Source organism: Panthera onca, chromosome B4 (genome assembly GCF_046562875.1).
Source record: "Panthera onca isolate mPanOnc1 chromosome B4, mPanOnc1 haplotype 2, whole genome shotgun sequence".
Taxonomy (NCBI): Eukaryota; Metazoa; Chordata; class Mammalia; order Carnivora; family Felidae; genus Panthera; species Panthera onca.
Genome location: NC_138345.1, coordinates 130,983,271 through 131,007,307, shown reverse-complemented (window position 1 = coordinate 131,007,307; position 24,037 = coordinate 130,983,271). Strand labels below are relative to the sequence as shown.

Sequence of the window (24,037 nt, the reverse complement as noted above, 5' to 3'; positions counted from 1 at the left end):
CTTTGGCTTGCGTCAGAATCCCCCAGAGGACTTGCTGAAACACAAATGGCTTTGCACCTGCTTTGAGTTCCTGATTCAGCCGGTCTAGAATGAGCCCCATAATCTGCATCGCTAACACGTTCTCAGGGGTTGCTGGTCCACGGACCACGCTTTGAGAACCACGATTCTGAGGAAAGGTGAGTTATGTCACAGTGTGTGTAAGTAAGACATGCCTTGCACGTGTTTGCGACACAAGCCGTCTCCCCTGTCTGTGTGTCAGTTTCCCGGAGTGTGCCATGGGGGTGTGACAGCACATCCTCTACTGAAAATGAGGGCACGCATGTGAAGGCGTTCAGTAGAACACCACCTGCAGGGGCATTGTAGTAACTAGGATTGTATGCCTGAATCCCCTATCTCAGTTCATCTGTGCTGGGTGCCGCAGACAAGCTGCTACCCTTGCTTTTAAAGACTGGCCAGTCTGGCAGGGTCACAGTGCCGGGTCACAGTGCAGGGAGAAGCACAGGAGGCTGCAGGAGCTCAGTGTTGGCTCCTCCAGTGCAGAGGGCTTCTCAGAGGAGGTGACCCCAGAACTAGCTGAGAGTAGGGACATCAGAGGAATAAAAGGCCCTTAAGACTCCGCCCCCTTCTCCTTTGACAAGTAACGGGAGCCCAGAGAGCAAGTAAACACACGTGCATCGAGTGCCTACTGTGTGCCAGGCACACGGAGAAGAGACGTGTTCTTTCAGCAGACGCAACGTGTCCAAGGTTACAGGGCTACTCTGTGTCCAAGCTGGGACTTGAACCTGAGTCTGTGGCCTCGTGGTCCAGCTCCCTGGGCCACTGGCCTGAGGGATCCCTCCCCCAGGAGCTCGCGTGCCCGCTCTGGAGGGCAAGATGTGGACCCTGACCGTGGGTTTTGGAAGGAGCCAGACACACAGTGGGTACATCTCTCTGTGAATGTCGAACCCATTTCACAAGGGGGCTCTGCCTGAAGGGTTCCATGCTGGGTGCTGAGAGGAAGTTATCCTCGAACTCAGGGCACAGCAGGGGACTGCCCCAATGGTGGGGCTTCAGGGTGATGAACACTTGCCCTTCTGACTTTTTGCCCCTCAGTGGCCACACCCTAAAACACCCCTGGTACCCTCCCTCTGGGTAGAAGCATTGCCCTGGCTCCGGTGATGCCCCCAGCGATGCTGGGCTTCCTCCTGGATCCCCGGCACTGGGTCTCAGGGCTGCTGCCTGCTGTTTACCAGGTTCCGCTGTCCCAAGCAGACTGGCTATAGATGAAAAGTGCCGCAGGACTTGATAAATCATAAACTTCCCTGGGCTCCTTCCCTCTCCACGGTCCACCCGTTCAGTCTTCCTCTGTGCTGAGGAATGTTCTCGGGGCCTCCCGTGGATTATCTCAGTTGACCTTGCCAACCTCCCTGTGACTTGTGTATAAGTAATACATGCCTCGCACGCTGCTCTCGCCCCTATTATACAGGTGAGGAAACGGAAGCTCAGGCAGGGGAAGTGCCTTGGCCAAAGTGACTCAAATAGTAAGTGGGGTACAGAGCCATTCCCTGACTTCTGTCCTCCCCGAACTTCCAGCCTGACACAGAGACAGGGACCGAGGAAGGGGACAGCTGCTTCTGCAGGACCTTGTGTGGGGAGCTCTGGGTGGTTGGCTCTTGCAGCCCATCCAGCCCTTGCTGCCTGCCTGCCCCTGCGGAGCTCTGGGAGACCTCGGGTCCAGAAGCTTCCAGTGCAGAGCGAAGCCTGCCACCTCAGGCAGGCACCGTTACTCCACACTTCCCAGGGCATTTCAGGTCCCCTTGCCCCAGGAGAGGAGACAAGGGCCTAGTACCCCACCCAGACTCCAAAACTTGAGAGCCCTTTATGGCAGCTCATGGTCTAAAACACCTACCCCTCTTTGGATGGGTTTCTCCTTTGAAATCATTTTTATGGTTACTGAGCACCTACTGGGTGCCGGGCACCATGCATTTCTCTACATTATTTCAGCTAATCTTTGCAACAATCCCACAGGGTGGATACGAGTATTTTTCCAATTCGGTAATGAGGCAACTGAGTTCAGAGAGGTCTAGCAACCGGTCCTAGGACACACAGTGATGGAACTGGGGTTTGAACACAGGCGTGTTTGACTCTGAACCCAGTTTCCTTCCTCCAAACCCAGTGGTTTCATTCCCTATCTGCCCCAGGGCTTTCCTCTGCCCCGTTGTAGTGCCTCCCAGACCTGGTGTATTGTGGGTGTTCAGCCCACCTAAGGAGCATCAGTGGGGCTGAACCCCGAGGCCGGGGAGAAGACAGTCCAAGAGACACTTTCTCCGTTGTCCAGCAGAGGGCGCCCCACCACAGCCAGACTTCCAAAGCCGTTTCCCTTCAGGCGGCCACTCGGGTGCCCCAGGAGAGCCCGGAGATGGGGTGTGGCTCGTGGCAGACCCCAGCGTGTGCACTCCATCCTCCTGGGGCCGTCTTATAGGGATGTTCTCCCTAGGGGACCCACTGAGATGGGAATCAGCCACCCAAAAGGGCTCAGGTGCAAATACTCCCATTTTACAGATAGGGAAACTAAGTCTCAGGGTGGAAAAGTGCCACTGTGAGTCCCACACCCAGCGCTGCCCGGAGAATGAAATTTGCCAGCCCTTCCCCCCAACCCCCCCCCCCCACCACCCCGCATACACACACAGCTCAGGAGATAGTGCCCTAGGGTTTGGGGGAGCCCACACCGAGGTTCTGAGCCTGAGTCATCCAAAACATTGGCTCGGTTCTGGGGGCTGTTTCTCAGGGAGGTAGGGGCCTGCGGCAGGGAGCAGGAAGGAAGAGGTGCTGGGAAATGGTCGGTCTGCAGGGTGGCCCGGCCACCAGCTCAGATCCCATCGCTTGTGACAAGGAAGTGTGATGGGCTGGGTTAAACACCGCCCTCTGGGGTGACAGAGCCTGGAGGGTCTTGAAGACGTGTCCTCTTTGGACACGTCTCTCCAATAAGAGGAGAGACACATGGACACCTCATCTCAGGCCGAGTGAGTTCCTCGAATTCCTCTGCCCTGCAGGAGGCCTCTGGGGGCCTGGAGGCTAAGCTGCAAGTCTGCTCGGTTCTCCGCGGGGGCGGGGGTGCTGGCATGGTCCCTCCACACCCCAGTTCCTCCTCTACAGAAACAGGCCAGCAGGGGCTGCCTGGCTGGCTCAGTCCGAAGAGCATGTGACTCTTGATCTCAGGGTCATGAGTTTAAGTCTCACATTGGGGGTAGCGATTACTAAAACTAAATAAACTTAGGAAAAAGAGAAGAAAAGAAAAGAAAAAAAAAAAAAAGGCCAAGGCCCGTTGCCCAAGCCCATCTTTCCCGGAGTCGGGATGAGGGTCCTGCCCCGGGGCCACGGAACCAGCAGTTTCCAGACTAGCACCCTGGCTGCCCTTACACTCCAGCATTGGGGTATGTGGCCTGGGCCCCACAAAGCTGGGATGCCTGGGGAGCCCCACAGGGCTCAGCTGGGCCCGGTGCAGGCCAAGGGGTCCTGTCATCATGCAGAAGCACTTTCCTCCCCTTCAAATTCGGGTAAGAATGTCTCGCAAGGTAGTGCAGCAGGGATGGGAAACTGCTCCCCACCTTGTGCCAGGCATTAAACTTGTCCTGCTTCACACATCATTTCATCTTCAGGACAGCCCTCCGATAGGCTCAGAGAGGTCAGTTAACATGCACGAGGCCACACAGCTCGTAGCCCCCACACTCTGAACCAGATCTCTTTCTGGCCCATGAAAGCCAATGAGGGGAGCCTCAGGGATTGGTCCCGCCCCCTCCCCCTGTGCTATCAGATAACCATGGCACGGATCGGTCTGTCCATGCCTCTTTCCCCCTGGTTTCATTTATTCGGCATCTTTTGAGCACCTACTGTGTGCTGGGGCTCACTGGGTTGGGAGCTGTTTGAGGACTGTGACTGCGTTTCACTTAGCAGACACCAGTCCCCTCCTATGCACCGAGTTCCCTGTTTGGCCCTGGGGACCCAGGGGAAGATGTCCCTGCAGGGGAAGATGTCCCTGGCACTTAAGAGGTGTGCACCGAGGAGGTGAATGGAATCGAAGAAAGGAGCGGAGCCTGGGGGAATTGGTGGCAACCCTCTTTCCCGCACCCTCCCCCCTCCACACACACACACACACACACACACACACACACACACACGAGGACACGAGGCTGGGCTAGGGAGAGGACAGGCAGCTGCCTTTATTAGGGGCCATGAGCCGGCTGGCTTCAGTCAAAGGCCATGCACTTGATCTTGAAGTCGCCATCGGCTGCCAGGTAGCTGATGGCCTCCAGGTTGAGGCGGTTGGGGAACTTGAATGTGTGTCCATCTGGCAGCTTGACGGTCAGGTCGGCCTGGTCGAAGGAGATGCACACCTGGCGGGGCAGAGAAGGGCAGTGAGTGGTGTGGAGCCCGGGCTGGGCAGTCATAGCCAGCAGGTCCTGGGCCCTCGGAGAGCTCCTTCCTCAAGGAGCCCTAACAGCAGCCCCACTTCCTGGGCGGGGCTGCTGAGGCTGGGAGAGGGGCTGGCGCTCAGCTCATTGGCCATCACGCAGCAAGTGAGGGGAGGGCGGGGACTGGGGCAGAGGAGGGAGGGGAGGGTGGGACCTAGGTGTTTAGCCAGTATACCCAGCTCCGCCCCGCCCACTGCCCCAGGCCCCAGCCCACCTCGGCGACCGTCCCCGGCTGGAAGGGGAAGGCGGACTCGCGCTGCTCGGCGCCCCAGGCCCCCGCGTCCTTGCTATTACACACGATGGTGTTGACGTCTCCGTGCGCTTCAAAGCGAGGGTTGAAGTGCAGGCACAGGTTGTCCTTGTCTTTGCCCAGGTTCAGCACGAAGCTGGGGGGGAGCAGGGGGCATTGAGGCCTTCTCGGCCAGCTGCAGCCCCCTCAGACTGACCAGCCGGGGCCACTCAGTGCACCATCACTGAGCGGGGAGGCAAGACACCTGGACTCTAGTTCTGGCCCTGCCACCTCCTTGCCGTGTGACCTTGAGCAAGTCCCTGGCCTTCTGTGGATTTCAGTCTCCTCATCTGCACAATGGGCGGCAGTACAAGAAGGATCGCTAAGGGTCTTGCTGTGCTGACGGCCAAGACTCTCGCTCACCGACGTTAGTGTCCCTTTGGTCAAGGATGGGGACTCCTTCCAGAAGGTGACCTCTGGGAGGGCAAGTGTCCTGTCTGGTATATCTCTGCACTCCCGGTGCCCAGCATGATGACACACAGTAGGTGCTCAATAACGATGGCGCAAATAAACACATAATAACAATAACCGGGTTCATGGGTTCCAGCCCCGCATCAGGTTCCGTGCTGACAGTGCAGAGCCTGCTTGGGATTCTCTCTCTCTCCCTCTCTCTCTCTCTCCTCCTCCCCACCCCAACCCCCCCCCTCCCCCCCCCGCTTGCATACACTGTTTCTCTCTCTCAAAATAAATAAACTTAAAAAAACAATAATAATAGCAATAACACATTTGCTGACTGGAGACAATAGCAATACCCCCGGGGGTGGGGGGTGGGGGTATGTACGGCTCTTTCTAACGTCCGCTGGTCATCACCAGCATCGCTGAGAGAGAGAGAGAGCCAGCATCTCACCTCCTCCACACCACCACCTGCCCCCTCCGTGATAGGGTAAGACTGAAGCTCGGGCGGTTGGAGGACTGGTCCAAGGTCACACGGCTGCTGAGAAACTAGGCAGCTGGCCTCGTGAAGGAATGAAGGAAGGACCGGAGGGACGAAAGGTTGAGTGAGTGAAGAGCGCGGGAAAGAAGGACCTCCGAGGGCCAAGGGCGGGGCGACACCCCTCGTTCCCTCTCCCGGGCCCCCCCACCCCCACCCGCGGCCTTGGCTCGCGCGCACAGTGGGGGCAGGGCCAGCCAAGGTAGATGACGAGGCCGCAGCTGGTTTAGGTTAAGAGGCTCCGGCAGGGAGGGAAGGGGGCGAGTATACAGGGGGCGTCCAGACCCCGCGGAGGAAGTGACTCACTCAGAAAACGCCGCCGCCGACAACCCCCCCTCGCAGCCGGAGGGAGGGGCGGGGCCTGGCCGGCCACGCCCCTGCCAGACGCGGGGCCGGCCCCTCGGGCTCCAAGCCGCCTGCCCCCGCCCCCCAATCCGCACCCCCTCACCTCTTGGCTTCGGGGGCCACCTCGCCCCGCACTCTGAGGCACTCGCCAGGTTTGAGATTCAGGTTGCTGGCGACCAGACCCTGCAAAGACGAGACCACAACCAGCCGGGTTAGAGGACGCAGTGCCCGGGGGTGGGGCGGCGGGGTGGAGTCGTCCCCGCCCGGGATCCTCTGACCCGGCCTGCGGAAAGCCTGGGGAATCGGTAGCAAGTTCTAGACTCTTTCTCTGTGTGGTCCTGGGCAAGTGCCTACTCCCAACCGGGTCCTTTTCCTATCTGTAACACGACTGAGGTCGTAGAAGCCAAGATCTGAAGTTTTTGCGGTTCGGCTTGAGGATTTTGGATTCAGAGTGGCTATGCTCCATCCCTTGGTTTAATAGATGGAGAGAATCTGACTCGGAGTGAGTGACACTGCGATTTGGTGGCAAAGGAAGGGGGATGGAGAGGTCCGCCCTTCGGTTGGAAAGGAAACAGCCCGGGGCTGGGCGATCCCCCACCATCCCCTTCGAGCCCCTCGGTGCAGAGAGGGGCAGGGGCTGGAGAAGAGACCCCTAAGGGGCGCAGCCAGGCCCCTCTGCAGAAGGGAGAGTGGCCACCGGCCGGAGTCAGCAGCCTGGCTGGTTCAGCACTAGCAAGATCGAGCGCACAACTTAACCGGCATGAGTGGTTCCTTCTGCCAGAACCGTGAACCCTTTCCCTCGGGGCCTGTGGAAGAGGCTTGCCTCCTTCTCTCTCCCTTAGCACCCGTCTCCCAGCATGGGGAGTGGCGGGGAGGGTTACCCAGCCCCCACCCGACTAGCCTGGACAGAACCACCCTCCACCCACTAACCCAGGCAGGCGCCCTCCCGGGCAGCCTGTCTCAGATCCTGGCGACTTTGCAGAGCTCTCTGGAGCAGAGGATGACTCTGCCCTGGCCCAGCGACTGGGGACAGCTGCAGGAGGGGGAGGGGACAGGAGGCTCTTTGGGGTGGAGGAGGGGGAAAGGGACAGCGGCTCGGGCGTCCTTCAAGTGCCTCCCTACCCCACCAGTTGGCCACACCCTTCTGACTCCCACTTATCAGGGAGCTGCAAAATGTCAAACCTTGGCAGAAATAACTGTGCTGTCAGACCCTGAAGGAATTCAGATAAGTCTGAAGCCAGAGAAGGCCTTTGGGGACCATGGCGCCCACCCCCATTTTACAGACGGGGCCACTGAGGCCCAGAAGAAAGAAGGCCCTTGTTCCAAGCCACACCCTGGGGACTAGAACCCAGATCATCTGCGCCTACTCTCCTCTGTCTGCCCCCAACGCCATCCCTGGGCCTTGGAGCGGGGTCCCCGCACTCACGCAAGCCATGATTGAGGACAGGAGGATGTTCCTGCGGACTGCGGCACCAGTGGTCTCAAGACGCTAGGAGAGAGATGGGCCCCCGGGGCCGCTCCCACTCTTTTAACTGGACCAGACTCCGGTGAGTCCCGCCCCCCTGGGCGCCCAACCAATTGCAAGTCAGGACAGAGAAGGGGGCCCCACTGGAGGCGGAGTCAATGGAATTTTGAAGCCCTTCGGGAGCAGAGGTGACCAATCGGAGCGGTAAACCCCCTTCTTCTTTAACCACTCCCCCGGGGTCCAGGCTCCACCTCCCATTCTCCTTCATCCCTCCCCACCCCCCACCCAAAAAATTGTGCTGTGGCAGGGATTGGGGGAAGCCAATGGAAAATAGTTTGAGGATGAGTTAGGCACGAGAGTTGGCGGGAAGGGGGCCTAGGGCCAGCAGGCCGAGCTCCGGGGGTAGCCAGAGAAGATGGCTGAGGGGATACAGGGTCCTTCAGGGAATTAGAATTGGGGTTCTTGAGGCTGCCCTGGCAGGGACCAGGGCGTGGCCGCGCTGCAAGGCCTCTGCAGAGAGCCCAGGACCATTAACCACAAGGCCCTGGCCCCACCCGGGCCTCCCCCGGAAGCAGGGATTGTGGCTGCTGTTCAGGCTTCTCGCTAGCGCTGAAGAAAGGCTGGGCCGGGTGCCAGGCCTGACGCTGCTGCCTCCGGGGCTCAGGCCTCAGGCCTCAGGCCTCCTGAGGGGCCTGCTGGGGATCGTCCAAAAGCCCCTGCCTGACAGCCTCCGGCTTGAGAGTCAGGCCTGGGAGGCGGCCCGGGATGGGCCGAGCCGTGAAGGGTTGGGGTCCCCCCTCTGAACATACCCCCCCTGCTGCTCGCTTCCCATCTGTCTCTCCAAGGCTAGGCACTGCCTTTTCTTTCTCTAGTCATTTAGCAGACATTTTACTGAGCATCTACTATACGCTGGCCTGTGAGGAGTCAAAGGTGAACTCCATCCAGCCCCTGCTTTCAGGTAGCACACTGCTGGGGCCGGACCTGGCCAGGAACCTGAGTAAGTAGCATGTTGCTGGCTCTAAGGGAAGTCATGAACAAGCACCGTGGTGCCGAGGAGAGTGTCCAGAGTGTGAAGAAGGTGGGTTTTGAAGGACGGATGAAGAAGGAGGGCCTGGCTTTCCAGCATGAGCAAAGGCGCAGACCGGAACAGTGACCATCTGGGCATGGCTGGAGTTTGGGGTACGTTGGGGAAAGATGGGGCATGGGGCCGGGAGGCCAACAGTACGTGGATCATGAAGGGCCTCTTTAAGGGGCTTGGCCATTGTTTTAACTGAGGGTGCTGGGGAGCCACAGAAGGTTGTAGGGAAGGTGAGTATTGAGGACAGACACGAGTTACAGGGAAGATCGCTGCAGCAAGAGTTGAGGGTGGATTGGAGGGGTGCTCACCTCATACCCAGGAGCCAGGAGGAGAGAGGGGGATGGGGAGCACTAGGCAAGGTGGGGCACTTACTCGGAGGGTTGTCATTGGGACCTCCTTCTCCGCATTGCCATCTCCCTTCTGAAATTGCCAGCACCGAAGATGTGGACCAGGAGGGACACACATCTGGAGGCCAGGCCCTCCGCTGCCCCCCCTCCACCCCACCTTCCTCCGGATGACTGAAGCCCACCCCTGGCACAGGAGGAGTGGGAAGAGGGGGGGCTCGTTGGGCCTCGACGCAGGCCGCCCCCTGTCTGAGCCCATCACCCCTCGGAGACCAAGCCTCCGAAACCAACCACAGCTGCTTCAGTTTTTCCTCCAGGGCCTCTCCTAAACCTCAATGCAGGGAGGGGGTGGGCGGAGCCAGCTCCGAGGCCTTTCCTGGGTGCTTCCCCTCCAAGGGCCACGGACACCGCCTGATCAAGCAATAGGGGCATTTGAGGAGTCCTGGACCGAGGAGCAGAGGTGGTTCCGGCACAGTCCTTTCCTGGCTGCGTCGCGTGGGTCTGGGCTGGCTGTCCCAGCCCAGCAGGAGGGCTCCCAGGGCATCAAGAGCTGCTTCCCCCCTGCTTCCCCCAACTTGGAAGACAAGCCCAGCACCACGAAGCGTTTGCTGTTGGACGAGGGGCTGCTTTATTCTCCAGGGTCTGGCCAGCTGAGGGCTGGTAGAGAATCGGCATGGCGTGGGGAACGGGCCTCCGGAAAGGCCCCTCTGGGAGTCCGGGGAGTTGGAATCCGGTCCCAGCCCTGCCACGCCGTCCCCCAGGGCATCCTGGCAAATCAGTCTGCCCATCTGTAAACTGGGGAGGTGAAACCCTGCTCTCCTACACAAGGTTACTACGGGGTGGAATTCATGTCTGTTTCACTAAATAGGTGATTCCCCCCCCGCCCCCACAATCTCAGAAGGTTTTAGCTTCCCTCTTGTCTCTTTCTAGGCTGAGCTTACCTTTCTGGGGTCAACACCTCTGGGAAGTCTCCCTCTTACCCCCACCTTACCCCCAACAGTCCCTGCCTGCCTATGCTGGAGCAGGGAGTCCCTCCAGATTCCAGTGTCCCCTGTAACACGGGTCATGGTTTTCCCGGGTGGGGGCAGGGACCAGGTGCACTGTGTGTGCCGAGCTCCCGCCCAGTCCTCGGGGCCTCCTAGCGATGGCACCCGCTTATCTGCCGGGCCCTGTGCCCGGCGCCTTGCTTTCATATATTATCTCATTTCATCTACACCTCCCCCCTGCCTGATGCTTGCCAGCTGGGATGTACCGCACAGGGAAGCTGCTCCGGGCCCCGAAATGAACGAAGCTGGTGTCAGAATCGGGAGAAGGGAGGCGAGTCCTAATTTGGGGGCTGCCTGGCTGGGACTGCGGCCAAGGACCTTACCCTCGCCGAACCTGTTTCCAGGCCTGGAAAGTGGGAACGTTACCATTCACTGACTGGCTGCAGGATTACAGAGGTGACGTGTGGGGGGCTCCACATTAGTTCTCTCTTCTGCACCCTCAAGGCCAAGGCTCCCCACCAGGGGGGCTCTCCTTCTCCCTCACTGCTCTGCAGCAGGGGCAGTGAACTCTCTGGGATATTCCCCCATTCTACAGGCAGCTCTATAGGCTGGACCTTGGCTCCTGCTGTTAGAAATGAGCTCAGCACCTCTGGACGGGGGACCCAGGCCAGCGCGGCCCTTCCCAGCCTGCCGACTCCTGCCCTGTCCTGCCCGCTCCTGCCCTGCCCATGTGAAGCCAGTCCCTCCTCCAGCCGGCAGTGGCAGGGAGGGCTGCCAGACGCATTGAAACACCATCCACACCCCTCAGCCAACCTGACTGGCCCAGCCGGGGATGGTGGAGGTGACCAGAGCAGGCTCCGAAGTCCTAGAAGTCAGAGCAGGAAGCGACCCCAGAGATTCTGCACCTGATCTGCTCCCTCATTTAAGGATGGAGCAGAAGCCACCCAAAGAGACCGGCTACTTGGCCAAGGTCACACAGGGAGCTAGGGCTGAAGTGACTTCCGTCTATGGAGCCAAGGAAAGAACGTGATCCCGGGATACCTGGACCTCAAAAAGTGATCTTTTCCGGGGCGCCTGGGTGGCTCAGTCGGTTAAGCGACCGACTTCGGCTCGGGTCATGATCTTGCGGGTTTGTGGGTTCGAGCCCCGCGTCGGGCTCTGTGCTGATGGCTCAGAGCCCGGAGCCTGCTTCAGGTTCCGTGTCTCCTTCGCTCTCAGCCCCTCCCCCACTTGTGCTCGGACTCTCTCTCTCAAAACTAAATAAATGTAAAAAACCAGTGATCGTTTCCTCCGGCTCCATGAAGGGAAGAAGGGACGGTGGCAGGGTGGGGGGATGCCCCCTAAGCTCAGGCACTCTCCCAGCCCCCACTTACCTTGCCCATCCGTCTTACCTCCCTGCCTTCGTCTGCTGCCCAGACAGCCACCTCCCCACACACAGTGGGCTCCTGTCACTTTTGCCTTCCCCCCTGGTGTCTGTCCCCCTTCTGATTACAGGCCCTCACTCGTCTTTGGGGAACTACCTCTCCTCTCCCAGGAGGTCTGGGTGGGGTTGAGGCCCTGCCATTCATTAGCCCTCTAGGGCTCAGGCATGAGTCTTTATTTTTGTAACGTTTTCTTTTGCCATAATTACAGACTCGCAGGAAGCGGAGAGCTCTTTAAGAGCTTAGAAAATATTTAAGACCTGAAGAGAAAAAATGTATTGGCTCTGGAATGGTAAAACTGGGAAATGAATCAACCTTTATTGTACTCCCGCTTAAAACCTGGTGGTGGTAAAAACAGAAACATTTGGAAACAATTTTCTTGGGTTGAATTTTCTTATTTCAAAAGTGTGTCCAAGTCTTCCTAGAGGTTGGTCACTCCTACCTTAGATCCCCATGGCCAAATAATATCTCAAACGTATAAAAATGCTTTGGAAATGCATAGCAACCTCCCCGCCCCGCCTATATTTAATGTGGGACTTAAGGGAAGGGGGTGCATTTTAATGTTTTCTAGAATATGCCTGGGGCCTGTGTATCAGGAGAGTTTTTGGGTGGCAAGTAACAGAAAACTCAACAGAAATCATTCTAAAAACTATAAAAAAAATGTTTATTAGAGAGAGAGAGAGAGAGAGAGAGAGAGCGCACAAGTGGGGGGAGGGGCAGAGAGGGAGGGAGACACCGAATCCGAAGCGGGCTCCCAGCTCTGAGCTGTCCACACAGAGTCCGACGCGGGGCTCGAACTCACGAAACGTGAGATCATGACCCGAGCTGAAGTCAGACGCTTAACTGACTGAGACACCCAGGTGCCCCATCAACAGAAATCATCTTAAAATTAAGGGAAACTTTCACATCACAAAAATCTGGACCGAGGAGGTTTCCGTGGCAGCTAATTCAGTGGCTCGATGAAATCATCTGGGATCTGGGTTCTTGTATGATTGTGGAGCATGGCTGCGGAGACAGTCCTAGCTTTTCTATGTGGCCATAATCCAGGATTAGTCCTTGCCCCTAGGAGAGGCCAGCTAAAGGATTTGGGGTGAACAATGTTAACATCTGCTAAGTATTCTCAAGTGAATCAGTGCAAGATATATACAAAGGGTGATTGAGCAAATTGGTCAAATATCGACAACTGGGGATCCAGGTTCATTATCCCACTGCTGCACCTTTTCTGCTGTTTTGAAACTTCTCTAAACTAAAACTTGGGGAGTTGGGGGCACCTGGGTGGCCCAGCACGGAGCCTGCTGGGGATTCGAGTCTGTCTCCCTCTCTCTCTGCCCCTCTCCTGCTCATGCCCTCTCTCTCTCTCTCAAAATAAATAAATAAACATTAAAAAAACCCACAAACATTTTTTTCTGAATTAAAAGTTGGGGAAGGGGCACCTGCTTGGCTCCAGTAAGCATCTGACTTCAGCTCAGGTCATGATCTCCTGGTTTGTGAGTTCGAGCCCTGCATCAGACTCTCTGCTGTCAGCACAGAGCCTGCTTGGGATCCTCTGTTCCCCCCCTCCCCTCTCTCTCTGGCCCTCCCCAGCTTGTACTTCCTCTTTCTCAAAAATAACATTAAAAAAACAGTAAAAATAAAACTTGGGGGGTATGAGAAAATAAGAAATGTATATTTGGTCTCTGACCCCAGTTCCTACCAGTGTTCCTAAGACCCTTGGGATTTCCTAAGTGACAAAAGAGGTGGGAAGGTCTTTTGTTTTAATGTTTGGTCTTTGAATCAGGTGCCGGACACAGAGCTCCTAAATCCCTTGGAAGTTCCTGGGTGATAGGTCTTTTGTTCTAATGATGATTGGTGGGCTGCTGGGTAGCTTCAGGATGGGGGCTGGTCACCAGAAGGATCAAGCCGTGGTTAGAAGCTTTGAACTTTCAGCCCCACCCCTTATCCTCCAATGAGGGAACAGGGAGAGGCTGAAGACTGAGTTAGGATCAATCATGTTTACATAATGAAGACTCCGTTAAAAAAAAAAAAAAAAAAAAATCCATCCCAGGGCGCCTGGGTGGCTCAGTCTGTCGAGCATCCGACTTCAGCTCAGGTCGTGATCTCACAGCTCGTGAGTTCGAGCCCTGCGTCGGGCTCTGTGCGGACAGCTCGGAGCCTGGGAGCCCGCTTCGGATTCTGTGTGTGTGTCTCTCTCTCTGCCCCTAACCTGCTCACATTCTGTCTCTGTCTCTCTCAAAAATAAATAAACTTAAAAAAAAAATCCCTAAAATACAGAGTTTGAGTCTGGGTTGGTGAAGACATCTACAGGCATACATCATCCTAACTCCATGGGGAGAGAAGTTCCTGCACTTGGGACCCTTCTGGACCTTGCCCTGTGCATCTCTCCATCCAGCCGTTCATCTGTATCTTTACATATCATTTATTATACAATAAACCAGTAAACATAAGTGTTTCCCTGAGTTTTGTGAGCTGTTACAGCATATGATTGAATCTGAGAAGGGGGCTTTGGGAACTTCCAATTTATAGCCAGTTGGTCAGAAGCTCAGGTGACACCCGGGACTTTCGAGTGGCATCTGATCGGGGCGGGGGGGGGGGGGGAGGAGGAAGGTGGAGGTGGGGGAAAAGGGAGTCTCATGGGACTGGACCCTTAACCTGTGGACCTGTGGAGTCTTCACTAACTCTGGGTGGTGCCAGGATCGAATTCTAGGACACCCAGTTGGTGTTCACAGAAGACTACAGACTTCCTCGGTGCAGGAAAACCCATACATCTGGTGTCAGAAGTGTTCTGCGGGTAGAGGAAACAGCTTTCCCTTTTAGGTGGTGTCGGAGAAGTGGGATTTGCTAGAACCGCCCAGGCTCATGGAAACATGTGGTTTGGGAAGAGAAAGGAAGGGCAGGGATGAGGAACCTTCGGTTCCCGAGTAGCCGAGGCGCCACGTGGCAGCTGTGTGGTGCTGAGTTACTCATGGTAAAAGTTACCCATGGAATTTAGAGACGACTCCAACTCGCGGGGACTTGGTCTACTGGACATATAAGGAAATGCGGGAAAAGCCACAGGGACCATCCCTTGGTTGTGGTTCCTCTGAATGGTGAAAATGAAATCACCGGAGTGCTAGGCGGGAAGGTGATGCTAGGCCGAGCTCAGGTTTCAGTGAATCTGAGCTCCTGTCACTGGCCTCACAGCCACCTCCAAAGGGAAACATCATGCAGTCACCAGAAAGTCTCTCCAAGGCCTCTGGTCACCAAGAAGGTAGTGGATGGGGGTGGGGGTGGGGGTGGAGGAGGGAGACAAAACCGGAAATTATGGACACCAGAGAGCGTAGTGGGAAGGAGTTGTTTCATTTCGTGGATTGGGGTCATCAGCTTCCTGAGATATTGGTTTAAAACTTTTCTGGGGGTGCCTGGGTGGCTCAGTGGGTTAAGTGTCCGACTCTTGGTTTTGGCTCAGGTCATGATCTCCCTGTTCATGACATCATACCCCGTGTGGGGCTCTGCGTGGACGGCACGGAGCCTGCTTGGGATTCTCTCCCTCCCTCTTGCTCTCCCCTCCTCTGCTTGTTCTCTCTCTCTCTCTCTCAATAAAGAAACATTAAACAACAAACCTTTTTTCTGAATTAAAAGTTGGGGAAGGGGCACCTGGCTGGCTCAGTTGGCAGAGCATGGGACTTCTGATCTCAGAATTGTGAGTTTGAAGCCCATGTTGGGTGTAGATTTCTTAAAAATAACATCCTTAGAATAAAATTAAAATTGGGACGCCTGGGTGGCTCAGTCAGTTGTGTCCAACTCTTGATTTCAGCTCAGGTCATGATCTCAGGGCTGGTGAGCTTGAGCCCCACATCAGGATCTGTGCTGACAGTGTGGAGCCTGCTTGGGATTCTCTCTTTCTCCCTCTCTCTGCCCCTCCCCCTCTTGCTGTCTCTCTCTCTCTCTCTCTCTCTCTCTTTCTCTCAAAAATAAATAAAATAAACTTTAAAAATTAAAATTAAAAAGTTGGGGGAAACAGCCAGCCCCAAGTTCTTCCCATCTTTCTGCTCTGCCACCTGAAGTGGAGAAGTCTGTTGGGTGGGTCTCATGATCACAGAATGGCTGCCAACAACTTCTGCACCCAAAGCCCAGAAGAGTGTTTCCCTCCTCCGGCCATGTTCTTCTTTTCAAAATATTTATTTTTGAGAGGGAGAGAGAGCATGAGCGGGGGAGGGGCAGAGAGAGAGGGAGGCAGAGGATCTGAAGCAGGTTCTGAGCGGACAGCAGAGAGGTGGGCGTGGGGCTCGAGGACCCGGAGATCATGACCTGGGCCAAAGTCGGAAGCTTAACCGACTGAGCCACCCAGGCACCCCCAACCATGTCCTTCTTTGAAAGCGGGGCAAACATTCCCAGGATCTCCCAACAGCCCTCCCCGTCTTGCGGGTCAGAAGTGTACCGCAAATCCATGGCTAAACCAATCACTGGATAGCCGGGGAATCAAATAACCATGATTGGCTCAGACTCAAGCTTTAAACCAATCAAGAGTCACTTCCTGGGACTGGGCTGCCTCCCCCTTCTGATTCACAGGCTACCGTGTGCTCTGCTCAAGGAAGTCAGGTTTCTGTCCACAGGGACGGTGGGGAGGGGCCGCTAGGTCCAGAGCGGAGCCGGGAGGTGGGCACTCCTTGGGGACGTGGGGGGTGGGGTGGCGGGAACTTGTCCCAGGCTAGCCAAGAACTCTGCTCTATCCCCTCCGGCGCAGGTTCTGAGATGGGCATGTGGCCTCAGCCCTTGGATGTCGGTCGGATGAGCACAGCTAAAGGCGGGTGCACCTGGAGGGCTGGAGCACCTCGCAGGGGCCGACAATGAACTCCTCATGCCTTAGCCAGGCCGAGCTGAGTTCCTGTCACAGCCAGAAGTCCCCGCGAGGGAAAATGGGCTCTGACTTCGTGATGCAGCCTGGCTCAGTCAGCACTTTCTCTTCCCCAGAAGAACCACCCTGGCGAACATCGCCCAGACCTCGCACCCCTCGCTTGACACAGGAGGGAACAGGCTGAGCGGGAAGGCCTTGTGCAAGCTCGCGACAAGCCAATCAGTGACAGGCCTGGAGCAATCGTGACACCTCCCCGCCCGCAGCCCCTCAGCCAGCTCACTGGGGGGGGGGGGGGGGGGGGGGGAAGTCACAGGAGCATCCCAGGCGGGAGGGGAGCCCGAAGGTGGGTGGGATGGGGGTGTAGGAGCTCACCTGAGCTCCCAGAGAGCCAGGACCTCCTTCCTCTCGGGTCTCTGCAGAGAGGGCGCTGTAGCCCCCTGGAATCCGCTAACGGGAGTTCAAACCCTGTCTCAGGAGATCACGCTTTCTAGACGTGTGCTGCTGTTAAGTTAACACCGCATTTCTGATCCTCATTCCCCAAGAGGCAAAAGGGGCCGAGCGATACAAACTGGCTGAGTTTTCGGAAGGACTGATACACATCAGGATGTAAAGACCCAGCGGGGCATCAAGCGCTACTGGGCTGAGCGCACAGGAAAACACTCCGCGGGGGCGCCTGGCTGGCTAAGTGGGTTAAGACGCTCACTCTTGGTTTCACTGTGGCTCAGGTCATGATCTCACAGCTCGTGAGTTCCGGCCCCACGTCAGGCTCTGTGCCGACAGCCCAAAGCCTGCTTGGGATGCTCCCTCTTTCTCAGAACAAATCAATACATCTAGAAAAAGAAGAAAACGCTCTGCGACCGGGGTGGGTCATTTCCTGCGGAGGAAGGTTGCCAAGCCGGCCAGTGCTGTGGGGACCCGGCTCAGGCAGGGGGGGGGGGGGGGGGGGGTCCTCCTCCCGCCCCGTGGCCCACACACACTCGAGGCCACATAGGCTTTCCCGCTCGCACTTTATTAAGTACGGGACGGCTGGTTACGACAGAGGCGGAAGTGGCGGGAAGGCCCAGCCCCCACCATCACTGACACACGAAAATAAATAAATAAATAATAAATAAATAAATAAATAGCCGGGGGCGGGCACGGGGGAGAAGTGGCACAGCAAACACTGACAACACGGGGACACAAAAGCCCCCCCCCCGCCCCCCCCCCAGCTGTGGCCACCATCAACGCTGGACTGATACCAGTACCATGATCAGGGAAAGGTGGGGCTCTCGGCCACAGAAGCCCCCAGAGCCATTGGGTGGGCCCTCCCCGGATCACAACGTTTGTGGAGGGGTGGGTGTCTTCAGCACTTGACACGCGTGGACAGAAATCTGGACCCCTAGCTAGTCCAGTCAGATCCAGATTGTCAAGAGGCCACGCTCTCTCAGACTTCTGGGTTGTTCTCTTTAGGATCGAAGAGACCAGTGAGTCATTATTACCTGGTGTTCTGATCGGTCTACCCAGGAGTGAGGACCTGAAAGGGTCATTGTCACTTTGCCTTCTGATTGGTCCACTCAGGGATCAGGACGATAGTGGCCCGTGGTTCCCTAGACCTCTGACTGGTCAGCAGGAACCCAAGGCCAGGACTGGAGGGAGGAAGGGCTCTAGAGGCCCCAGGGAAGGAGTTGGGGATTAAGTGCTCAGGGTTAGGGGAAATCTTCAGCGGGCACAAGGCCCAGATTTCAAAGAGGGGAGTTCACGAGGCAGGAAATAAGGCCACCTGGCTGGGTCAGGCCAGGGCGAACTGGTAGGGGTAGGGGGACAGCCTCCGGAACAGCAGAGAGTGCCCGGCCACCACTGGGAGGGGACGTGAGGGCCCTCACACCTTCCCTGGGTCCCAACCCCACCAGGCTGCAGAAAACGGGGCCCAGGGGCCGGCAGCTCTTGGCCCCTCGCCTCCATCTACGGGATCGGGCTGGAGGGTTGCGGTTGCTGGTCGGGTGGGCTCAGTCCTCCAACCCCTCCATCAAGTCCGCGATGCTCTCCACATAGTAATGGGGCACGAGGTCGTGCTGGCCAGACGCCAGGTAGGCCTGGGCCTCCTCCAGGCGGGAGACGCCTGTGAGCGTGAGCACGGTGGTCATGCCACAGCGGTGGCCGAAGAGGATGTCGGTCTCCAGGCGGTCACCCACCATGAGCGTGCGGGTGGGGTCCACGCTGAAGTGCTCCGTGATACACTCGAACATGTAAGGGCTGGGCTTGCCCACCACCAGGGCCTGGCGGCCCGAGGCTGTCTCCACTGCAGCAGCCAGGCTCCCGGTGCCTGCAGGGAGATGGAGACGTGGTCAGTGCCGAGCGGTCGCAGGGGAGGCATGCAGGCTTGGAAACAGAATTCCAGGGAGGCGGCGTGGCACGGGGGTTAAATTAGGCACTGCAATGGGTCAAAATCTTCCCCGTCTTCGTGTAGTGGTTAAGAGTACACACTGCAACCAGATGCCTGGATTCGGGCTCCGTCAGCTCCACCCTCCTCGGGAAGGCCACTTAACCTCGCTGTGCCTCCGTTTCCCCATCTCTAACATGGCCCGGTAGGGGCTGAGTGAGTGAGCCACTGCGTGTAACCGGGCCCGGCGCGGTCAGTCCCGTCTGGGGTTCACTGTTGGACCCTGGCAGCTGTGTGCCTTTGGGCAAGCCACGTGACCCTCTCTGAGTTTCCCTGGGCTCACTGGAAAAGGAGGATCCAAGTGACAATTGCCCACCTTCAAGAGGTGCTGTGGGCTTCGCAGGGGCAAGCGGTTTGGAAAGCGGCAAGTACTTAATAGACAGCAGTGTGGTTACCGCCACAGGAATGTGGGCTCCTGGCGTCAGAAACTGGCACAGCCCTTTTGGAACGCAGCAGGGCACAGAAACGTTCGCACCTCTGCCCCAGTCGGCCTCGGCCGGGAAGGCGATCACAGGCAGAGAAAGTCAAACTGGAGACAGAAAGCTACATGCTTGAAGATGTCCGCGGCCCCAGTAACTATAATAAGCAAAACTGTGGACATGCCCAAGAATTTAACAATAGGAGGACTGTTTAGAAAAGGGCAGTCCTGACTCCCAGCCCCGTACCTTCCTGCCCCACACAATGAGTCCACTGTGCCCGTCCCACAGGCACATCTTTGTGCCAGACGGTTCTGCCTTCGCATTAATGTCCCTGAACAAACGATGATGATAATCACTATTTACTGAGCACATTCTAAAGTGGGCTGTGCTGGGTGCTCACGGAAGCCCATTTCACGGATGAGAAAGTTGATGCTCTGTGAACCCTGAGTAACTCATCCGGGGCTGCACAGCTTCGCGAGCAGCAGACAAAGGATATGTGTTCGGGTGGGTCTGACCCAGTCATGCACTGGGCCGGCTCGTCCCGGCTTGGGAGTGCTGAATGCTTCACTTTCAGGAATTTGGTGAACTGCTTGTTAAAGCCACGATGAAAAGTCAACTTACCGTCTAAACGTACAGTCAAATTAATTGTTGAAAACAAAGGCACTAAGTTCTCAAAACTCATTTCTTCCTAATTATGCTAGCATCATCTATGCTCTCGAGATTGCTTACATCTGTAATGATGGAAATACTGTATAATGGTGTGTGCACAAACCTTCCCAACTCCACAGTCAGTGACTTTATGCTGGTAGCTTGAAATTGGCCATGGTGGGAGTACTTGTGCCACAGAAATTGGGCAATGGTATCAGTTAAGCCCCCCTCCCCCCCCAGTTATGAAACAATTGTCAGTACACCATTGGGTTGACCCCAAATGCCCTGGGCCTCTCTCCTTTCACAAAGGATGACATTCTGAGCAGTCAAGCCAAAGTTACAGAACGATAAAGCAGGCTCGAAAGCAAGAAATCCTCAGGGCGCCTGGGTGGCTCAGTCGGTTAAGCATGCGACTTCAGCTCGGGTCATGATCTCACGGTCCGTGAGTTCGAGCTCCGTGTCGGGCTCTGTGCTGACAGCTCAGAGCCTGGAGCCTGCTTCCCATTCTGTCTCCCTCTCTCTCTCCCTGCCCCACCCCTCCCCACCCCTGTTCATGATCTGTCTCTCTCTCAAAAAAAAAAAAAAAAAAAAAAAAAAAAAAAAGACAAGAAATCCTCAGCCCAGCAAGTCCCCAGAGGAGGAGAGGGAGGAGGAGGAACTTCCCCAGTGTCACAGGACCAGGGCGGAGCTGACCCGGAGCAACACTCCTGGGAGGCTCTCCTTGACATCCGACCTAGAATGTGCTTGCTTTCTTGATAACTGGGTAGGGAAGAAAAGCCATTTGCCTCCCGGGTTAGAAATTCCTTCCGGGATGGGAAGGGCTCAACTGAGTCACCCCCAAAGTGTTTTTCTCGGCTCAAGATTGGTCTCGGCCGGGTCGGCAATCTCCTTTCCCACCAGGACAGAGCTGATCGCCCTCAGCCCCCCACGGCCCACTTTATCCACTCAGCCAATAGTTACCAGGCTCTGTGCTAGGCACTGGGCACAGAGCAGCGAATGCAACAGGGATCCCTACCGTAGGGGAGCGGGCATCCTGGCAGGGGCAACTGTGAAGAGAGCTCTGTCCTCAGACTACCATTATCCCACTTCATTTAACATCCTGTCATCCAAGGCTGTCACGTGTTTTAGTGGTGACATAGTCCTCAGACAGCAGGCATTTCTATTTGCCAGTTCAAGTGACTGCCATGTGGGCAAGAAGGTAAACACACATTTAGGAGACCCACCAGGGGAGGGGAAAGGAGGGGGAAACGGGGGTGAGAGACCCCCGCTGCGTTAGTTCAGATTTTACGCACGACGGGACTTTTTTAGTACATTTCTATACCACCGTTTCAAAGCCGCCTCTGTCAGTTGTGCACAAACACGGCTGAGCCTCTGCTTCCCCCTCTAGGTTGGGGGAACAATCAACAGGGCCAGTGACCCAATCAGGTGGGGCCAGAGATAAAAGGGGCAGGCAGGCGTAGGCAGGGCCTGGCCCCTCTCTCAGGGGCTCGTCCACACCACCCTTCCTGAGTCCTAGAGGGCCCCTTAACCCAGTCTTAACCTGAACCGTGAGCCTCCAGGGAGAAACTCACTTTTCATAGCATGGCCCAGGTGACCGGCGAGGAGGGAATGATGGGAGATCTGTCCCTACCTTCAGCCTCCTGACTTGGGTAGTGACTTGTCCACACACACTCACCACTGTCAGCTTCTGCCACCGTCTGCTCTTGACTGATTCAAACCCTCCAAGATGTAGGAGCCTCCACCTGCTCCCGCCTCCTCTGCAGGCCTGAACATCCAGATGACAGCAGCAAACAGAGCCTTGGATGGGGCTGGGGTGGGGGCTGGGGTGGCCACAAGAGCCAAGTTCAGGTCTTCCTGTTCTTGGGCAGCTCGCTTCCCCTCTCTTAGCCTCAGTTTCTTTATCTGAGAAACGGGACAGTAACTCCCAGCTCCGGAGTAATTTAGAAACTAAGTCAGAACAAACAGCAAGGTACTTCGTGAAGCTCTGTACTAACAGGAGAGGGCTCTGGATACAACCCACACCATCTGAGCACCTACTATGTGCCAGGCACTCACCCTGATCACTCTCCCTCTGAGGAAACTGGCATGGTTAGCAATCCCATTCTACACCCAGGACAGAGATGCTCCGACGTTATGTAATTTAAGATTACAGGACCCTGGGTCAAACTCAATCCACCTCTAAGGCTCCCCGCACACCCACCTACAATCTGCCGCGGGCCAATGGTGTTCCAACCGCTCGACGGGGGGACAATCCTTCCAGGCTTTGTTCCCAACTCTCCGACCTCACCCCGATGGCGGGTAGGACAAAATGACAGGAATCCCTGAGGCTGGTTCGGTAAGGCTAGGGCTGGGGGGTCGAGGACCTGGATTCCGCCTGCAACCCCCCTGAACCGCAACGGGCCTCAGTCTCCTCATCTGTTAAACGGAGACCCTACTATACTGACCCTCGAGTGGTGGCAGTTTCAAGAATTACCAGACGTGGCCATGAAAACGCTCCCCTGGGCTCCTGCAGGGTGGGAACCGCCCTCGCATCTCTCCGGTTCCCCACCTGTCACCTGGAGACACCCCTTCCTCGCCCCTCTCCCCTCGGCGCGGAGGTGAAGCGCACGTTGCCACCCCACCTGCTTCCCCGCCAGCCCCGCGCTCACCGGGGGTCCGGCTGCCATCGCTGAGCGGGTGCCACGGGTCGCGGTCGGTGGCCACGAGCAGGCAGTCGGGGTCGCGCAGGTGCGCGCACGCCTCGCTCAGCTTGGCGAAGGAGAAGTGCTCGTCGTAGCCCACGAGCACGGCGCGCACGCGCGGGGCCGCGCCCGAGTCCTCGCCGGGGTCCCCCGCCAGGCGCAGCCCCGCGGCGCGCAGCTCGGCGCGCAGCCCCTCGCCGCCCAGCACGAACACGGCGCCCGGCACTTCCGGCGGCCCGAGCAGGCGCTGGCGCAGCAAACGCGCGGCGCACAGCGCGGAGCTGAAGAGCTGCTCGGCGCGCAGGCCCCCGAAGCCGAGGCGCGCGAAGCGGAGAGCCAGCTCGGGCCGCGCGCGCCGGCTGTTGTTGCTCACGAACAGCGCCGCCTTGCCCGCCCGCGCGAGCCGCTCCAGCAGCTCCGGGGCGCCCGGCACGGCGCGCTCGCCGTTCCACAGCACCCCGTCGCAGTCGAACAGGACCCCCTGCGTCCGGCCCAGCACGTCGCGCAGGGCCGCGCCGCGCAGCCGCTCGCAGCGCGCCATGCAGCCGGCCGGCCGCTCGCACGCCCGCACGCCGCGCGGCTCTCCCTCTGCGGGCACGGCGCGCTCGCCCGCAGCCCGCCCCCTTCCCCGCCGCTGCCAATCGACGCGCGGGAAGGGCCAGGGGGCGGAGTCACGGCCTGGCCCGCGGGCCAATGGGGGCAAGAACCTCGGAGAGGACCGAGGCCCCGAGCTAACAGAGCCTGGAGAGCACGGTGAATCGCGGCCGCGGCCGAGGGGCGGAGGCCAATAAAGACCGAGCCTAGCCCTTCGCCCCTCCCCCTACCTCTGCTAGGCCAGTTGCCGCCGAGTTTCAACCCCGACTAGCCTTTGAAAGGATAAACTGACGTTCTTCTTGGCCAGTAAAGAGTTACGAATAGAAAATCTGGAGCGGAGAGCCGCGCTTACGTTCCCCAGCCAATCAGAAGCTTAGTTGCTAGGAGGAAAACAGATGCCAAGGGAGATGTTGCCTTTGGGTCAGAACCCCTTGCCCTCTGAACCTTGGACGCTCCGGTTCTGAGCCAAGTCCTGAGAAGCGTGTGGGTGTGATTAGGAGTGAGGCGCATAGTGTCTTCTCGAGCGCTGGGGCCCTTGGCCTAGACCAGTCGTTCTCGACGCTGGCTGGTAGAGTCCCCCGGGGAACATGTATTTTGAGGTTTAATTTGCATACAAGTAAGATGTGCAGATCTTACATGTACAGTTCGGTGACTTTGACAAATGCTGTTTAAAAATACCAAAGCGACGCAGCACCCCAGAGATCCTGACTTAATTGGGTGGGGCCCGAGACTATTTATTTATTTGCTGTTTTTTAATGACATAGGGGTTGTACTGTGAGGCCAGGGTGGAGAGGCACTGGGTCACCAGGCTGCGAGAGGCAGCCTGTCACTAAGCACCCTGGGGAGGGAAGGAGCCAGAGCAACAGTAGTCAGTGGCTCAGGCAGCAGCGATAGCGTGACTTAGCTGCCTAAGTCCCTACTCGGGGAGGCATGTGTCAAAATTCCGAGTTGTCTGTGAGAAGGCTCTGAAGACCTGACCTCCAGGAGCAACCTGGGAAAAGCCACACCCTATCAACCCTCTCTGAGGCTCAGATAATTTCCGGTCCCCAATGCCCGCTGGCCTTTTGCTCCTGTAGTAGGTGGTCTCCTTAGCCTGGAATGTTCTTCCTTCTTCCCTGACTTTTTCACCTGG

The 24,037-nt window shown here is 57.3% G+C and overlaps 2 protein-coding genes and 1 long non-coding RNA gene across 5 annotated transcripts; 1 reads left to right on the top strand and 2 right to left on the bottom strand.

The window, feature by feature from the left end:
• Positions 1-4,175: 4,175 nt before the first annotated feature.
• Positions 4,176-7,554, bottom strand: LGALS1 (galectin 1). Its single transcript, XM_060656405.2, has 4 exons — positions 7,443-7,554; positions 6,120-6,199; positions 4,666-4,837; positions 4,176-4,373 (listed from the first exon to the last, which is right to left on the bottom strand). Exons 1-4 carry the CDS (start codon positions 7,449-7,451, stop codon positions 4,227-4,229), a joined length of 408 nt encoding a protein of 135 aa, XP_060512388.1. The 5' UTR covers positions 7,452-7,554; the 3' UTR covers positions 4,176-4,226.
• On the top strand, positions 6,193-10,861 carry LOC144616867 (uncharacterized). Of its 3 annotated transcripts, none has more exons than XR_013556643.2 (3): positions 6,193-6,518; positions 7,300-7,685; positions 8,440-10,861. It is a non-coding gene; the product is annotated as an uncharacterized LOC144616867 (long non-coding RNA). The 3 variants fall into 3 exon arrangements; XR_013556642.2 differs by having other exon boundaries at positions 7,300-10,345; positions 10,485-10,861; XR_013556641.2 differs by having other exon boundaries at positions 7,300-10,861.
• A 6,273-nt stretch (positions 10,862-17,134) lies between these two features.
• PDXP (pyridoxal phosphatase) lies at positions 17,135-23,032 on the bottom strand. Its single transcript, XM_060656400.3, has 2 exons — positions 22,279-23,032; positions 17,135-18,446 (listed from the first exon to the last, which is right to left on the bottom strand). The coding sequence occupies exons 1-2, from the start codon at positions 22,850-22,852 to the stop codon at positions 18,130-18,132; spliced, it is 891 nt and encodes a 296-aa protein (XP_060512383.1). The 5' UTR covers positions 22,853-23,032; the 3' UTR covers positions 17,135-18,129.
• Positions 23,033-24,037: the final 1,005 nt, after the last annotated feature.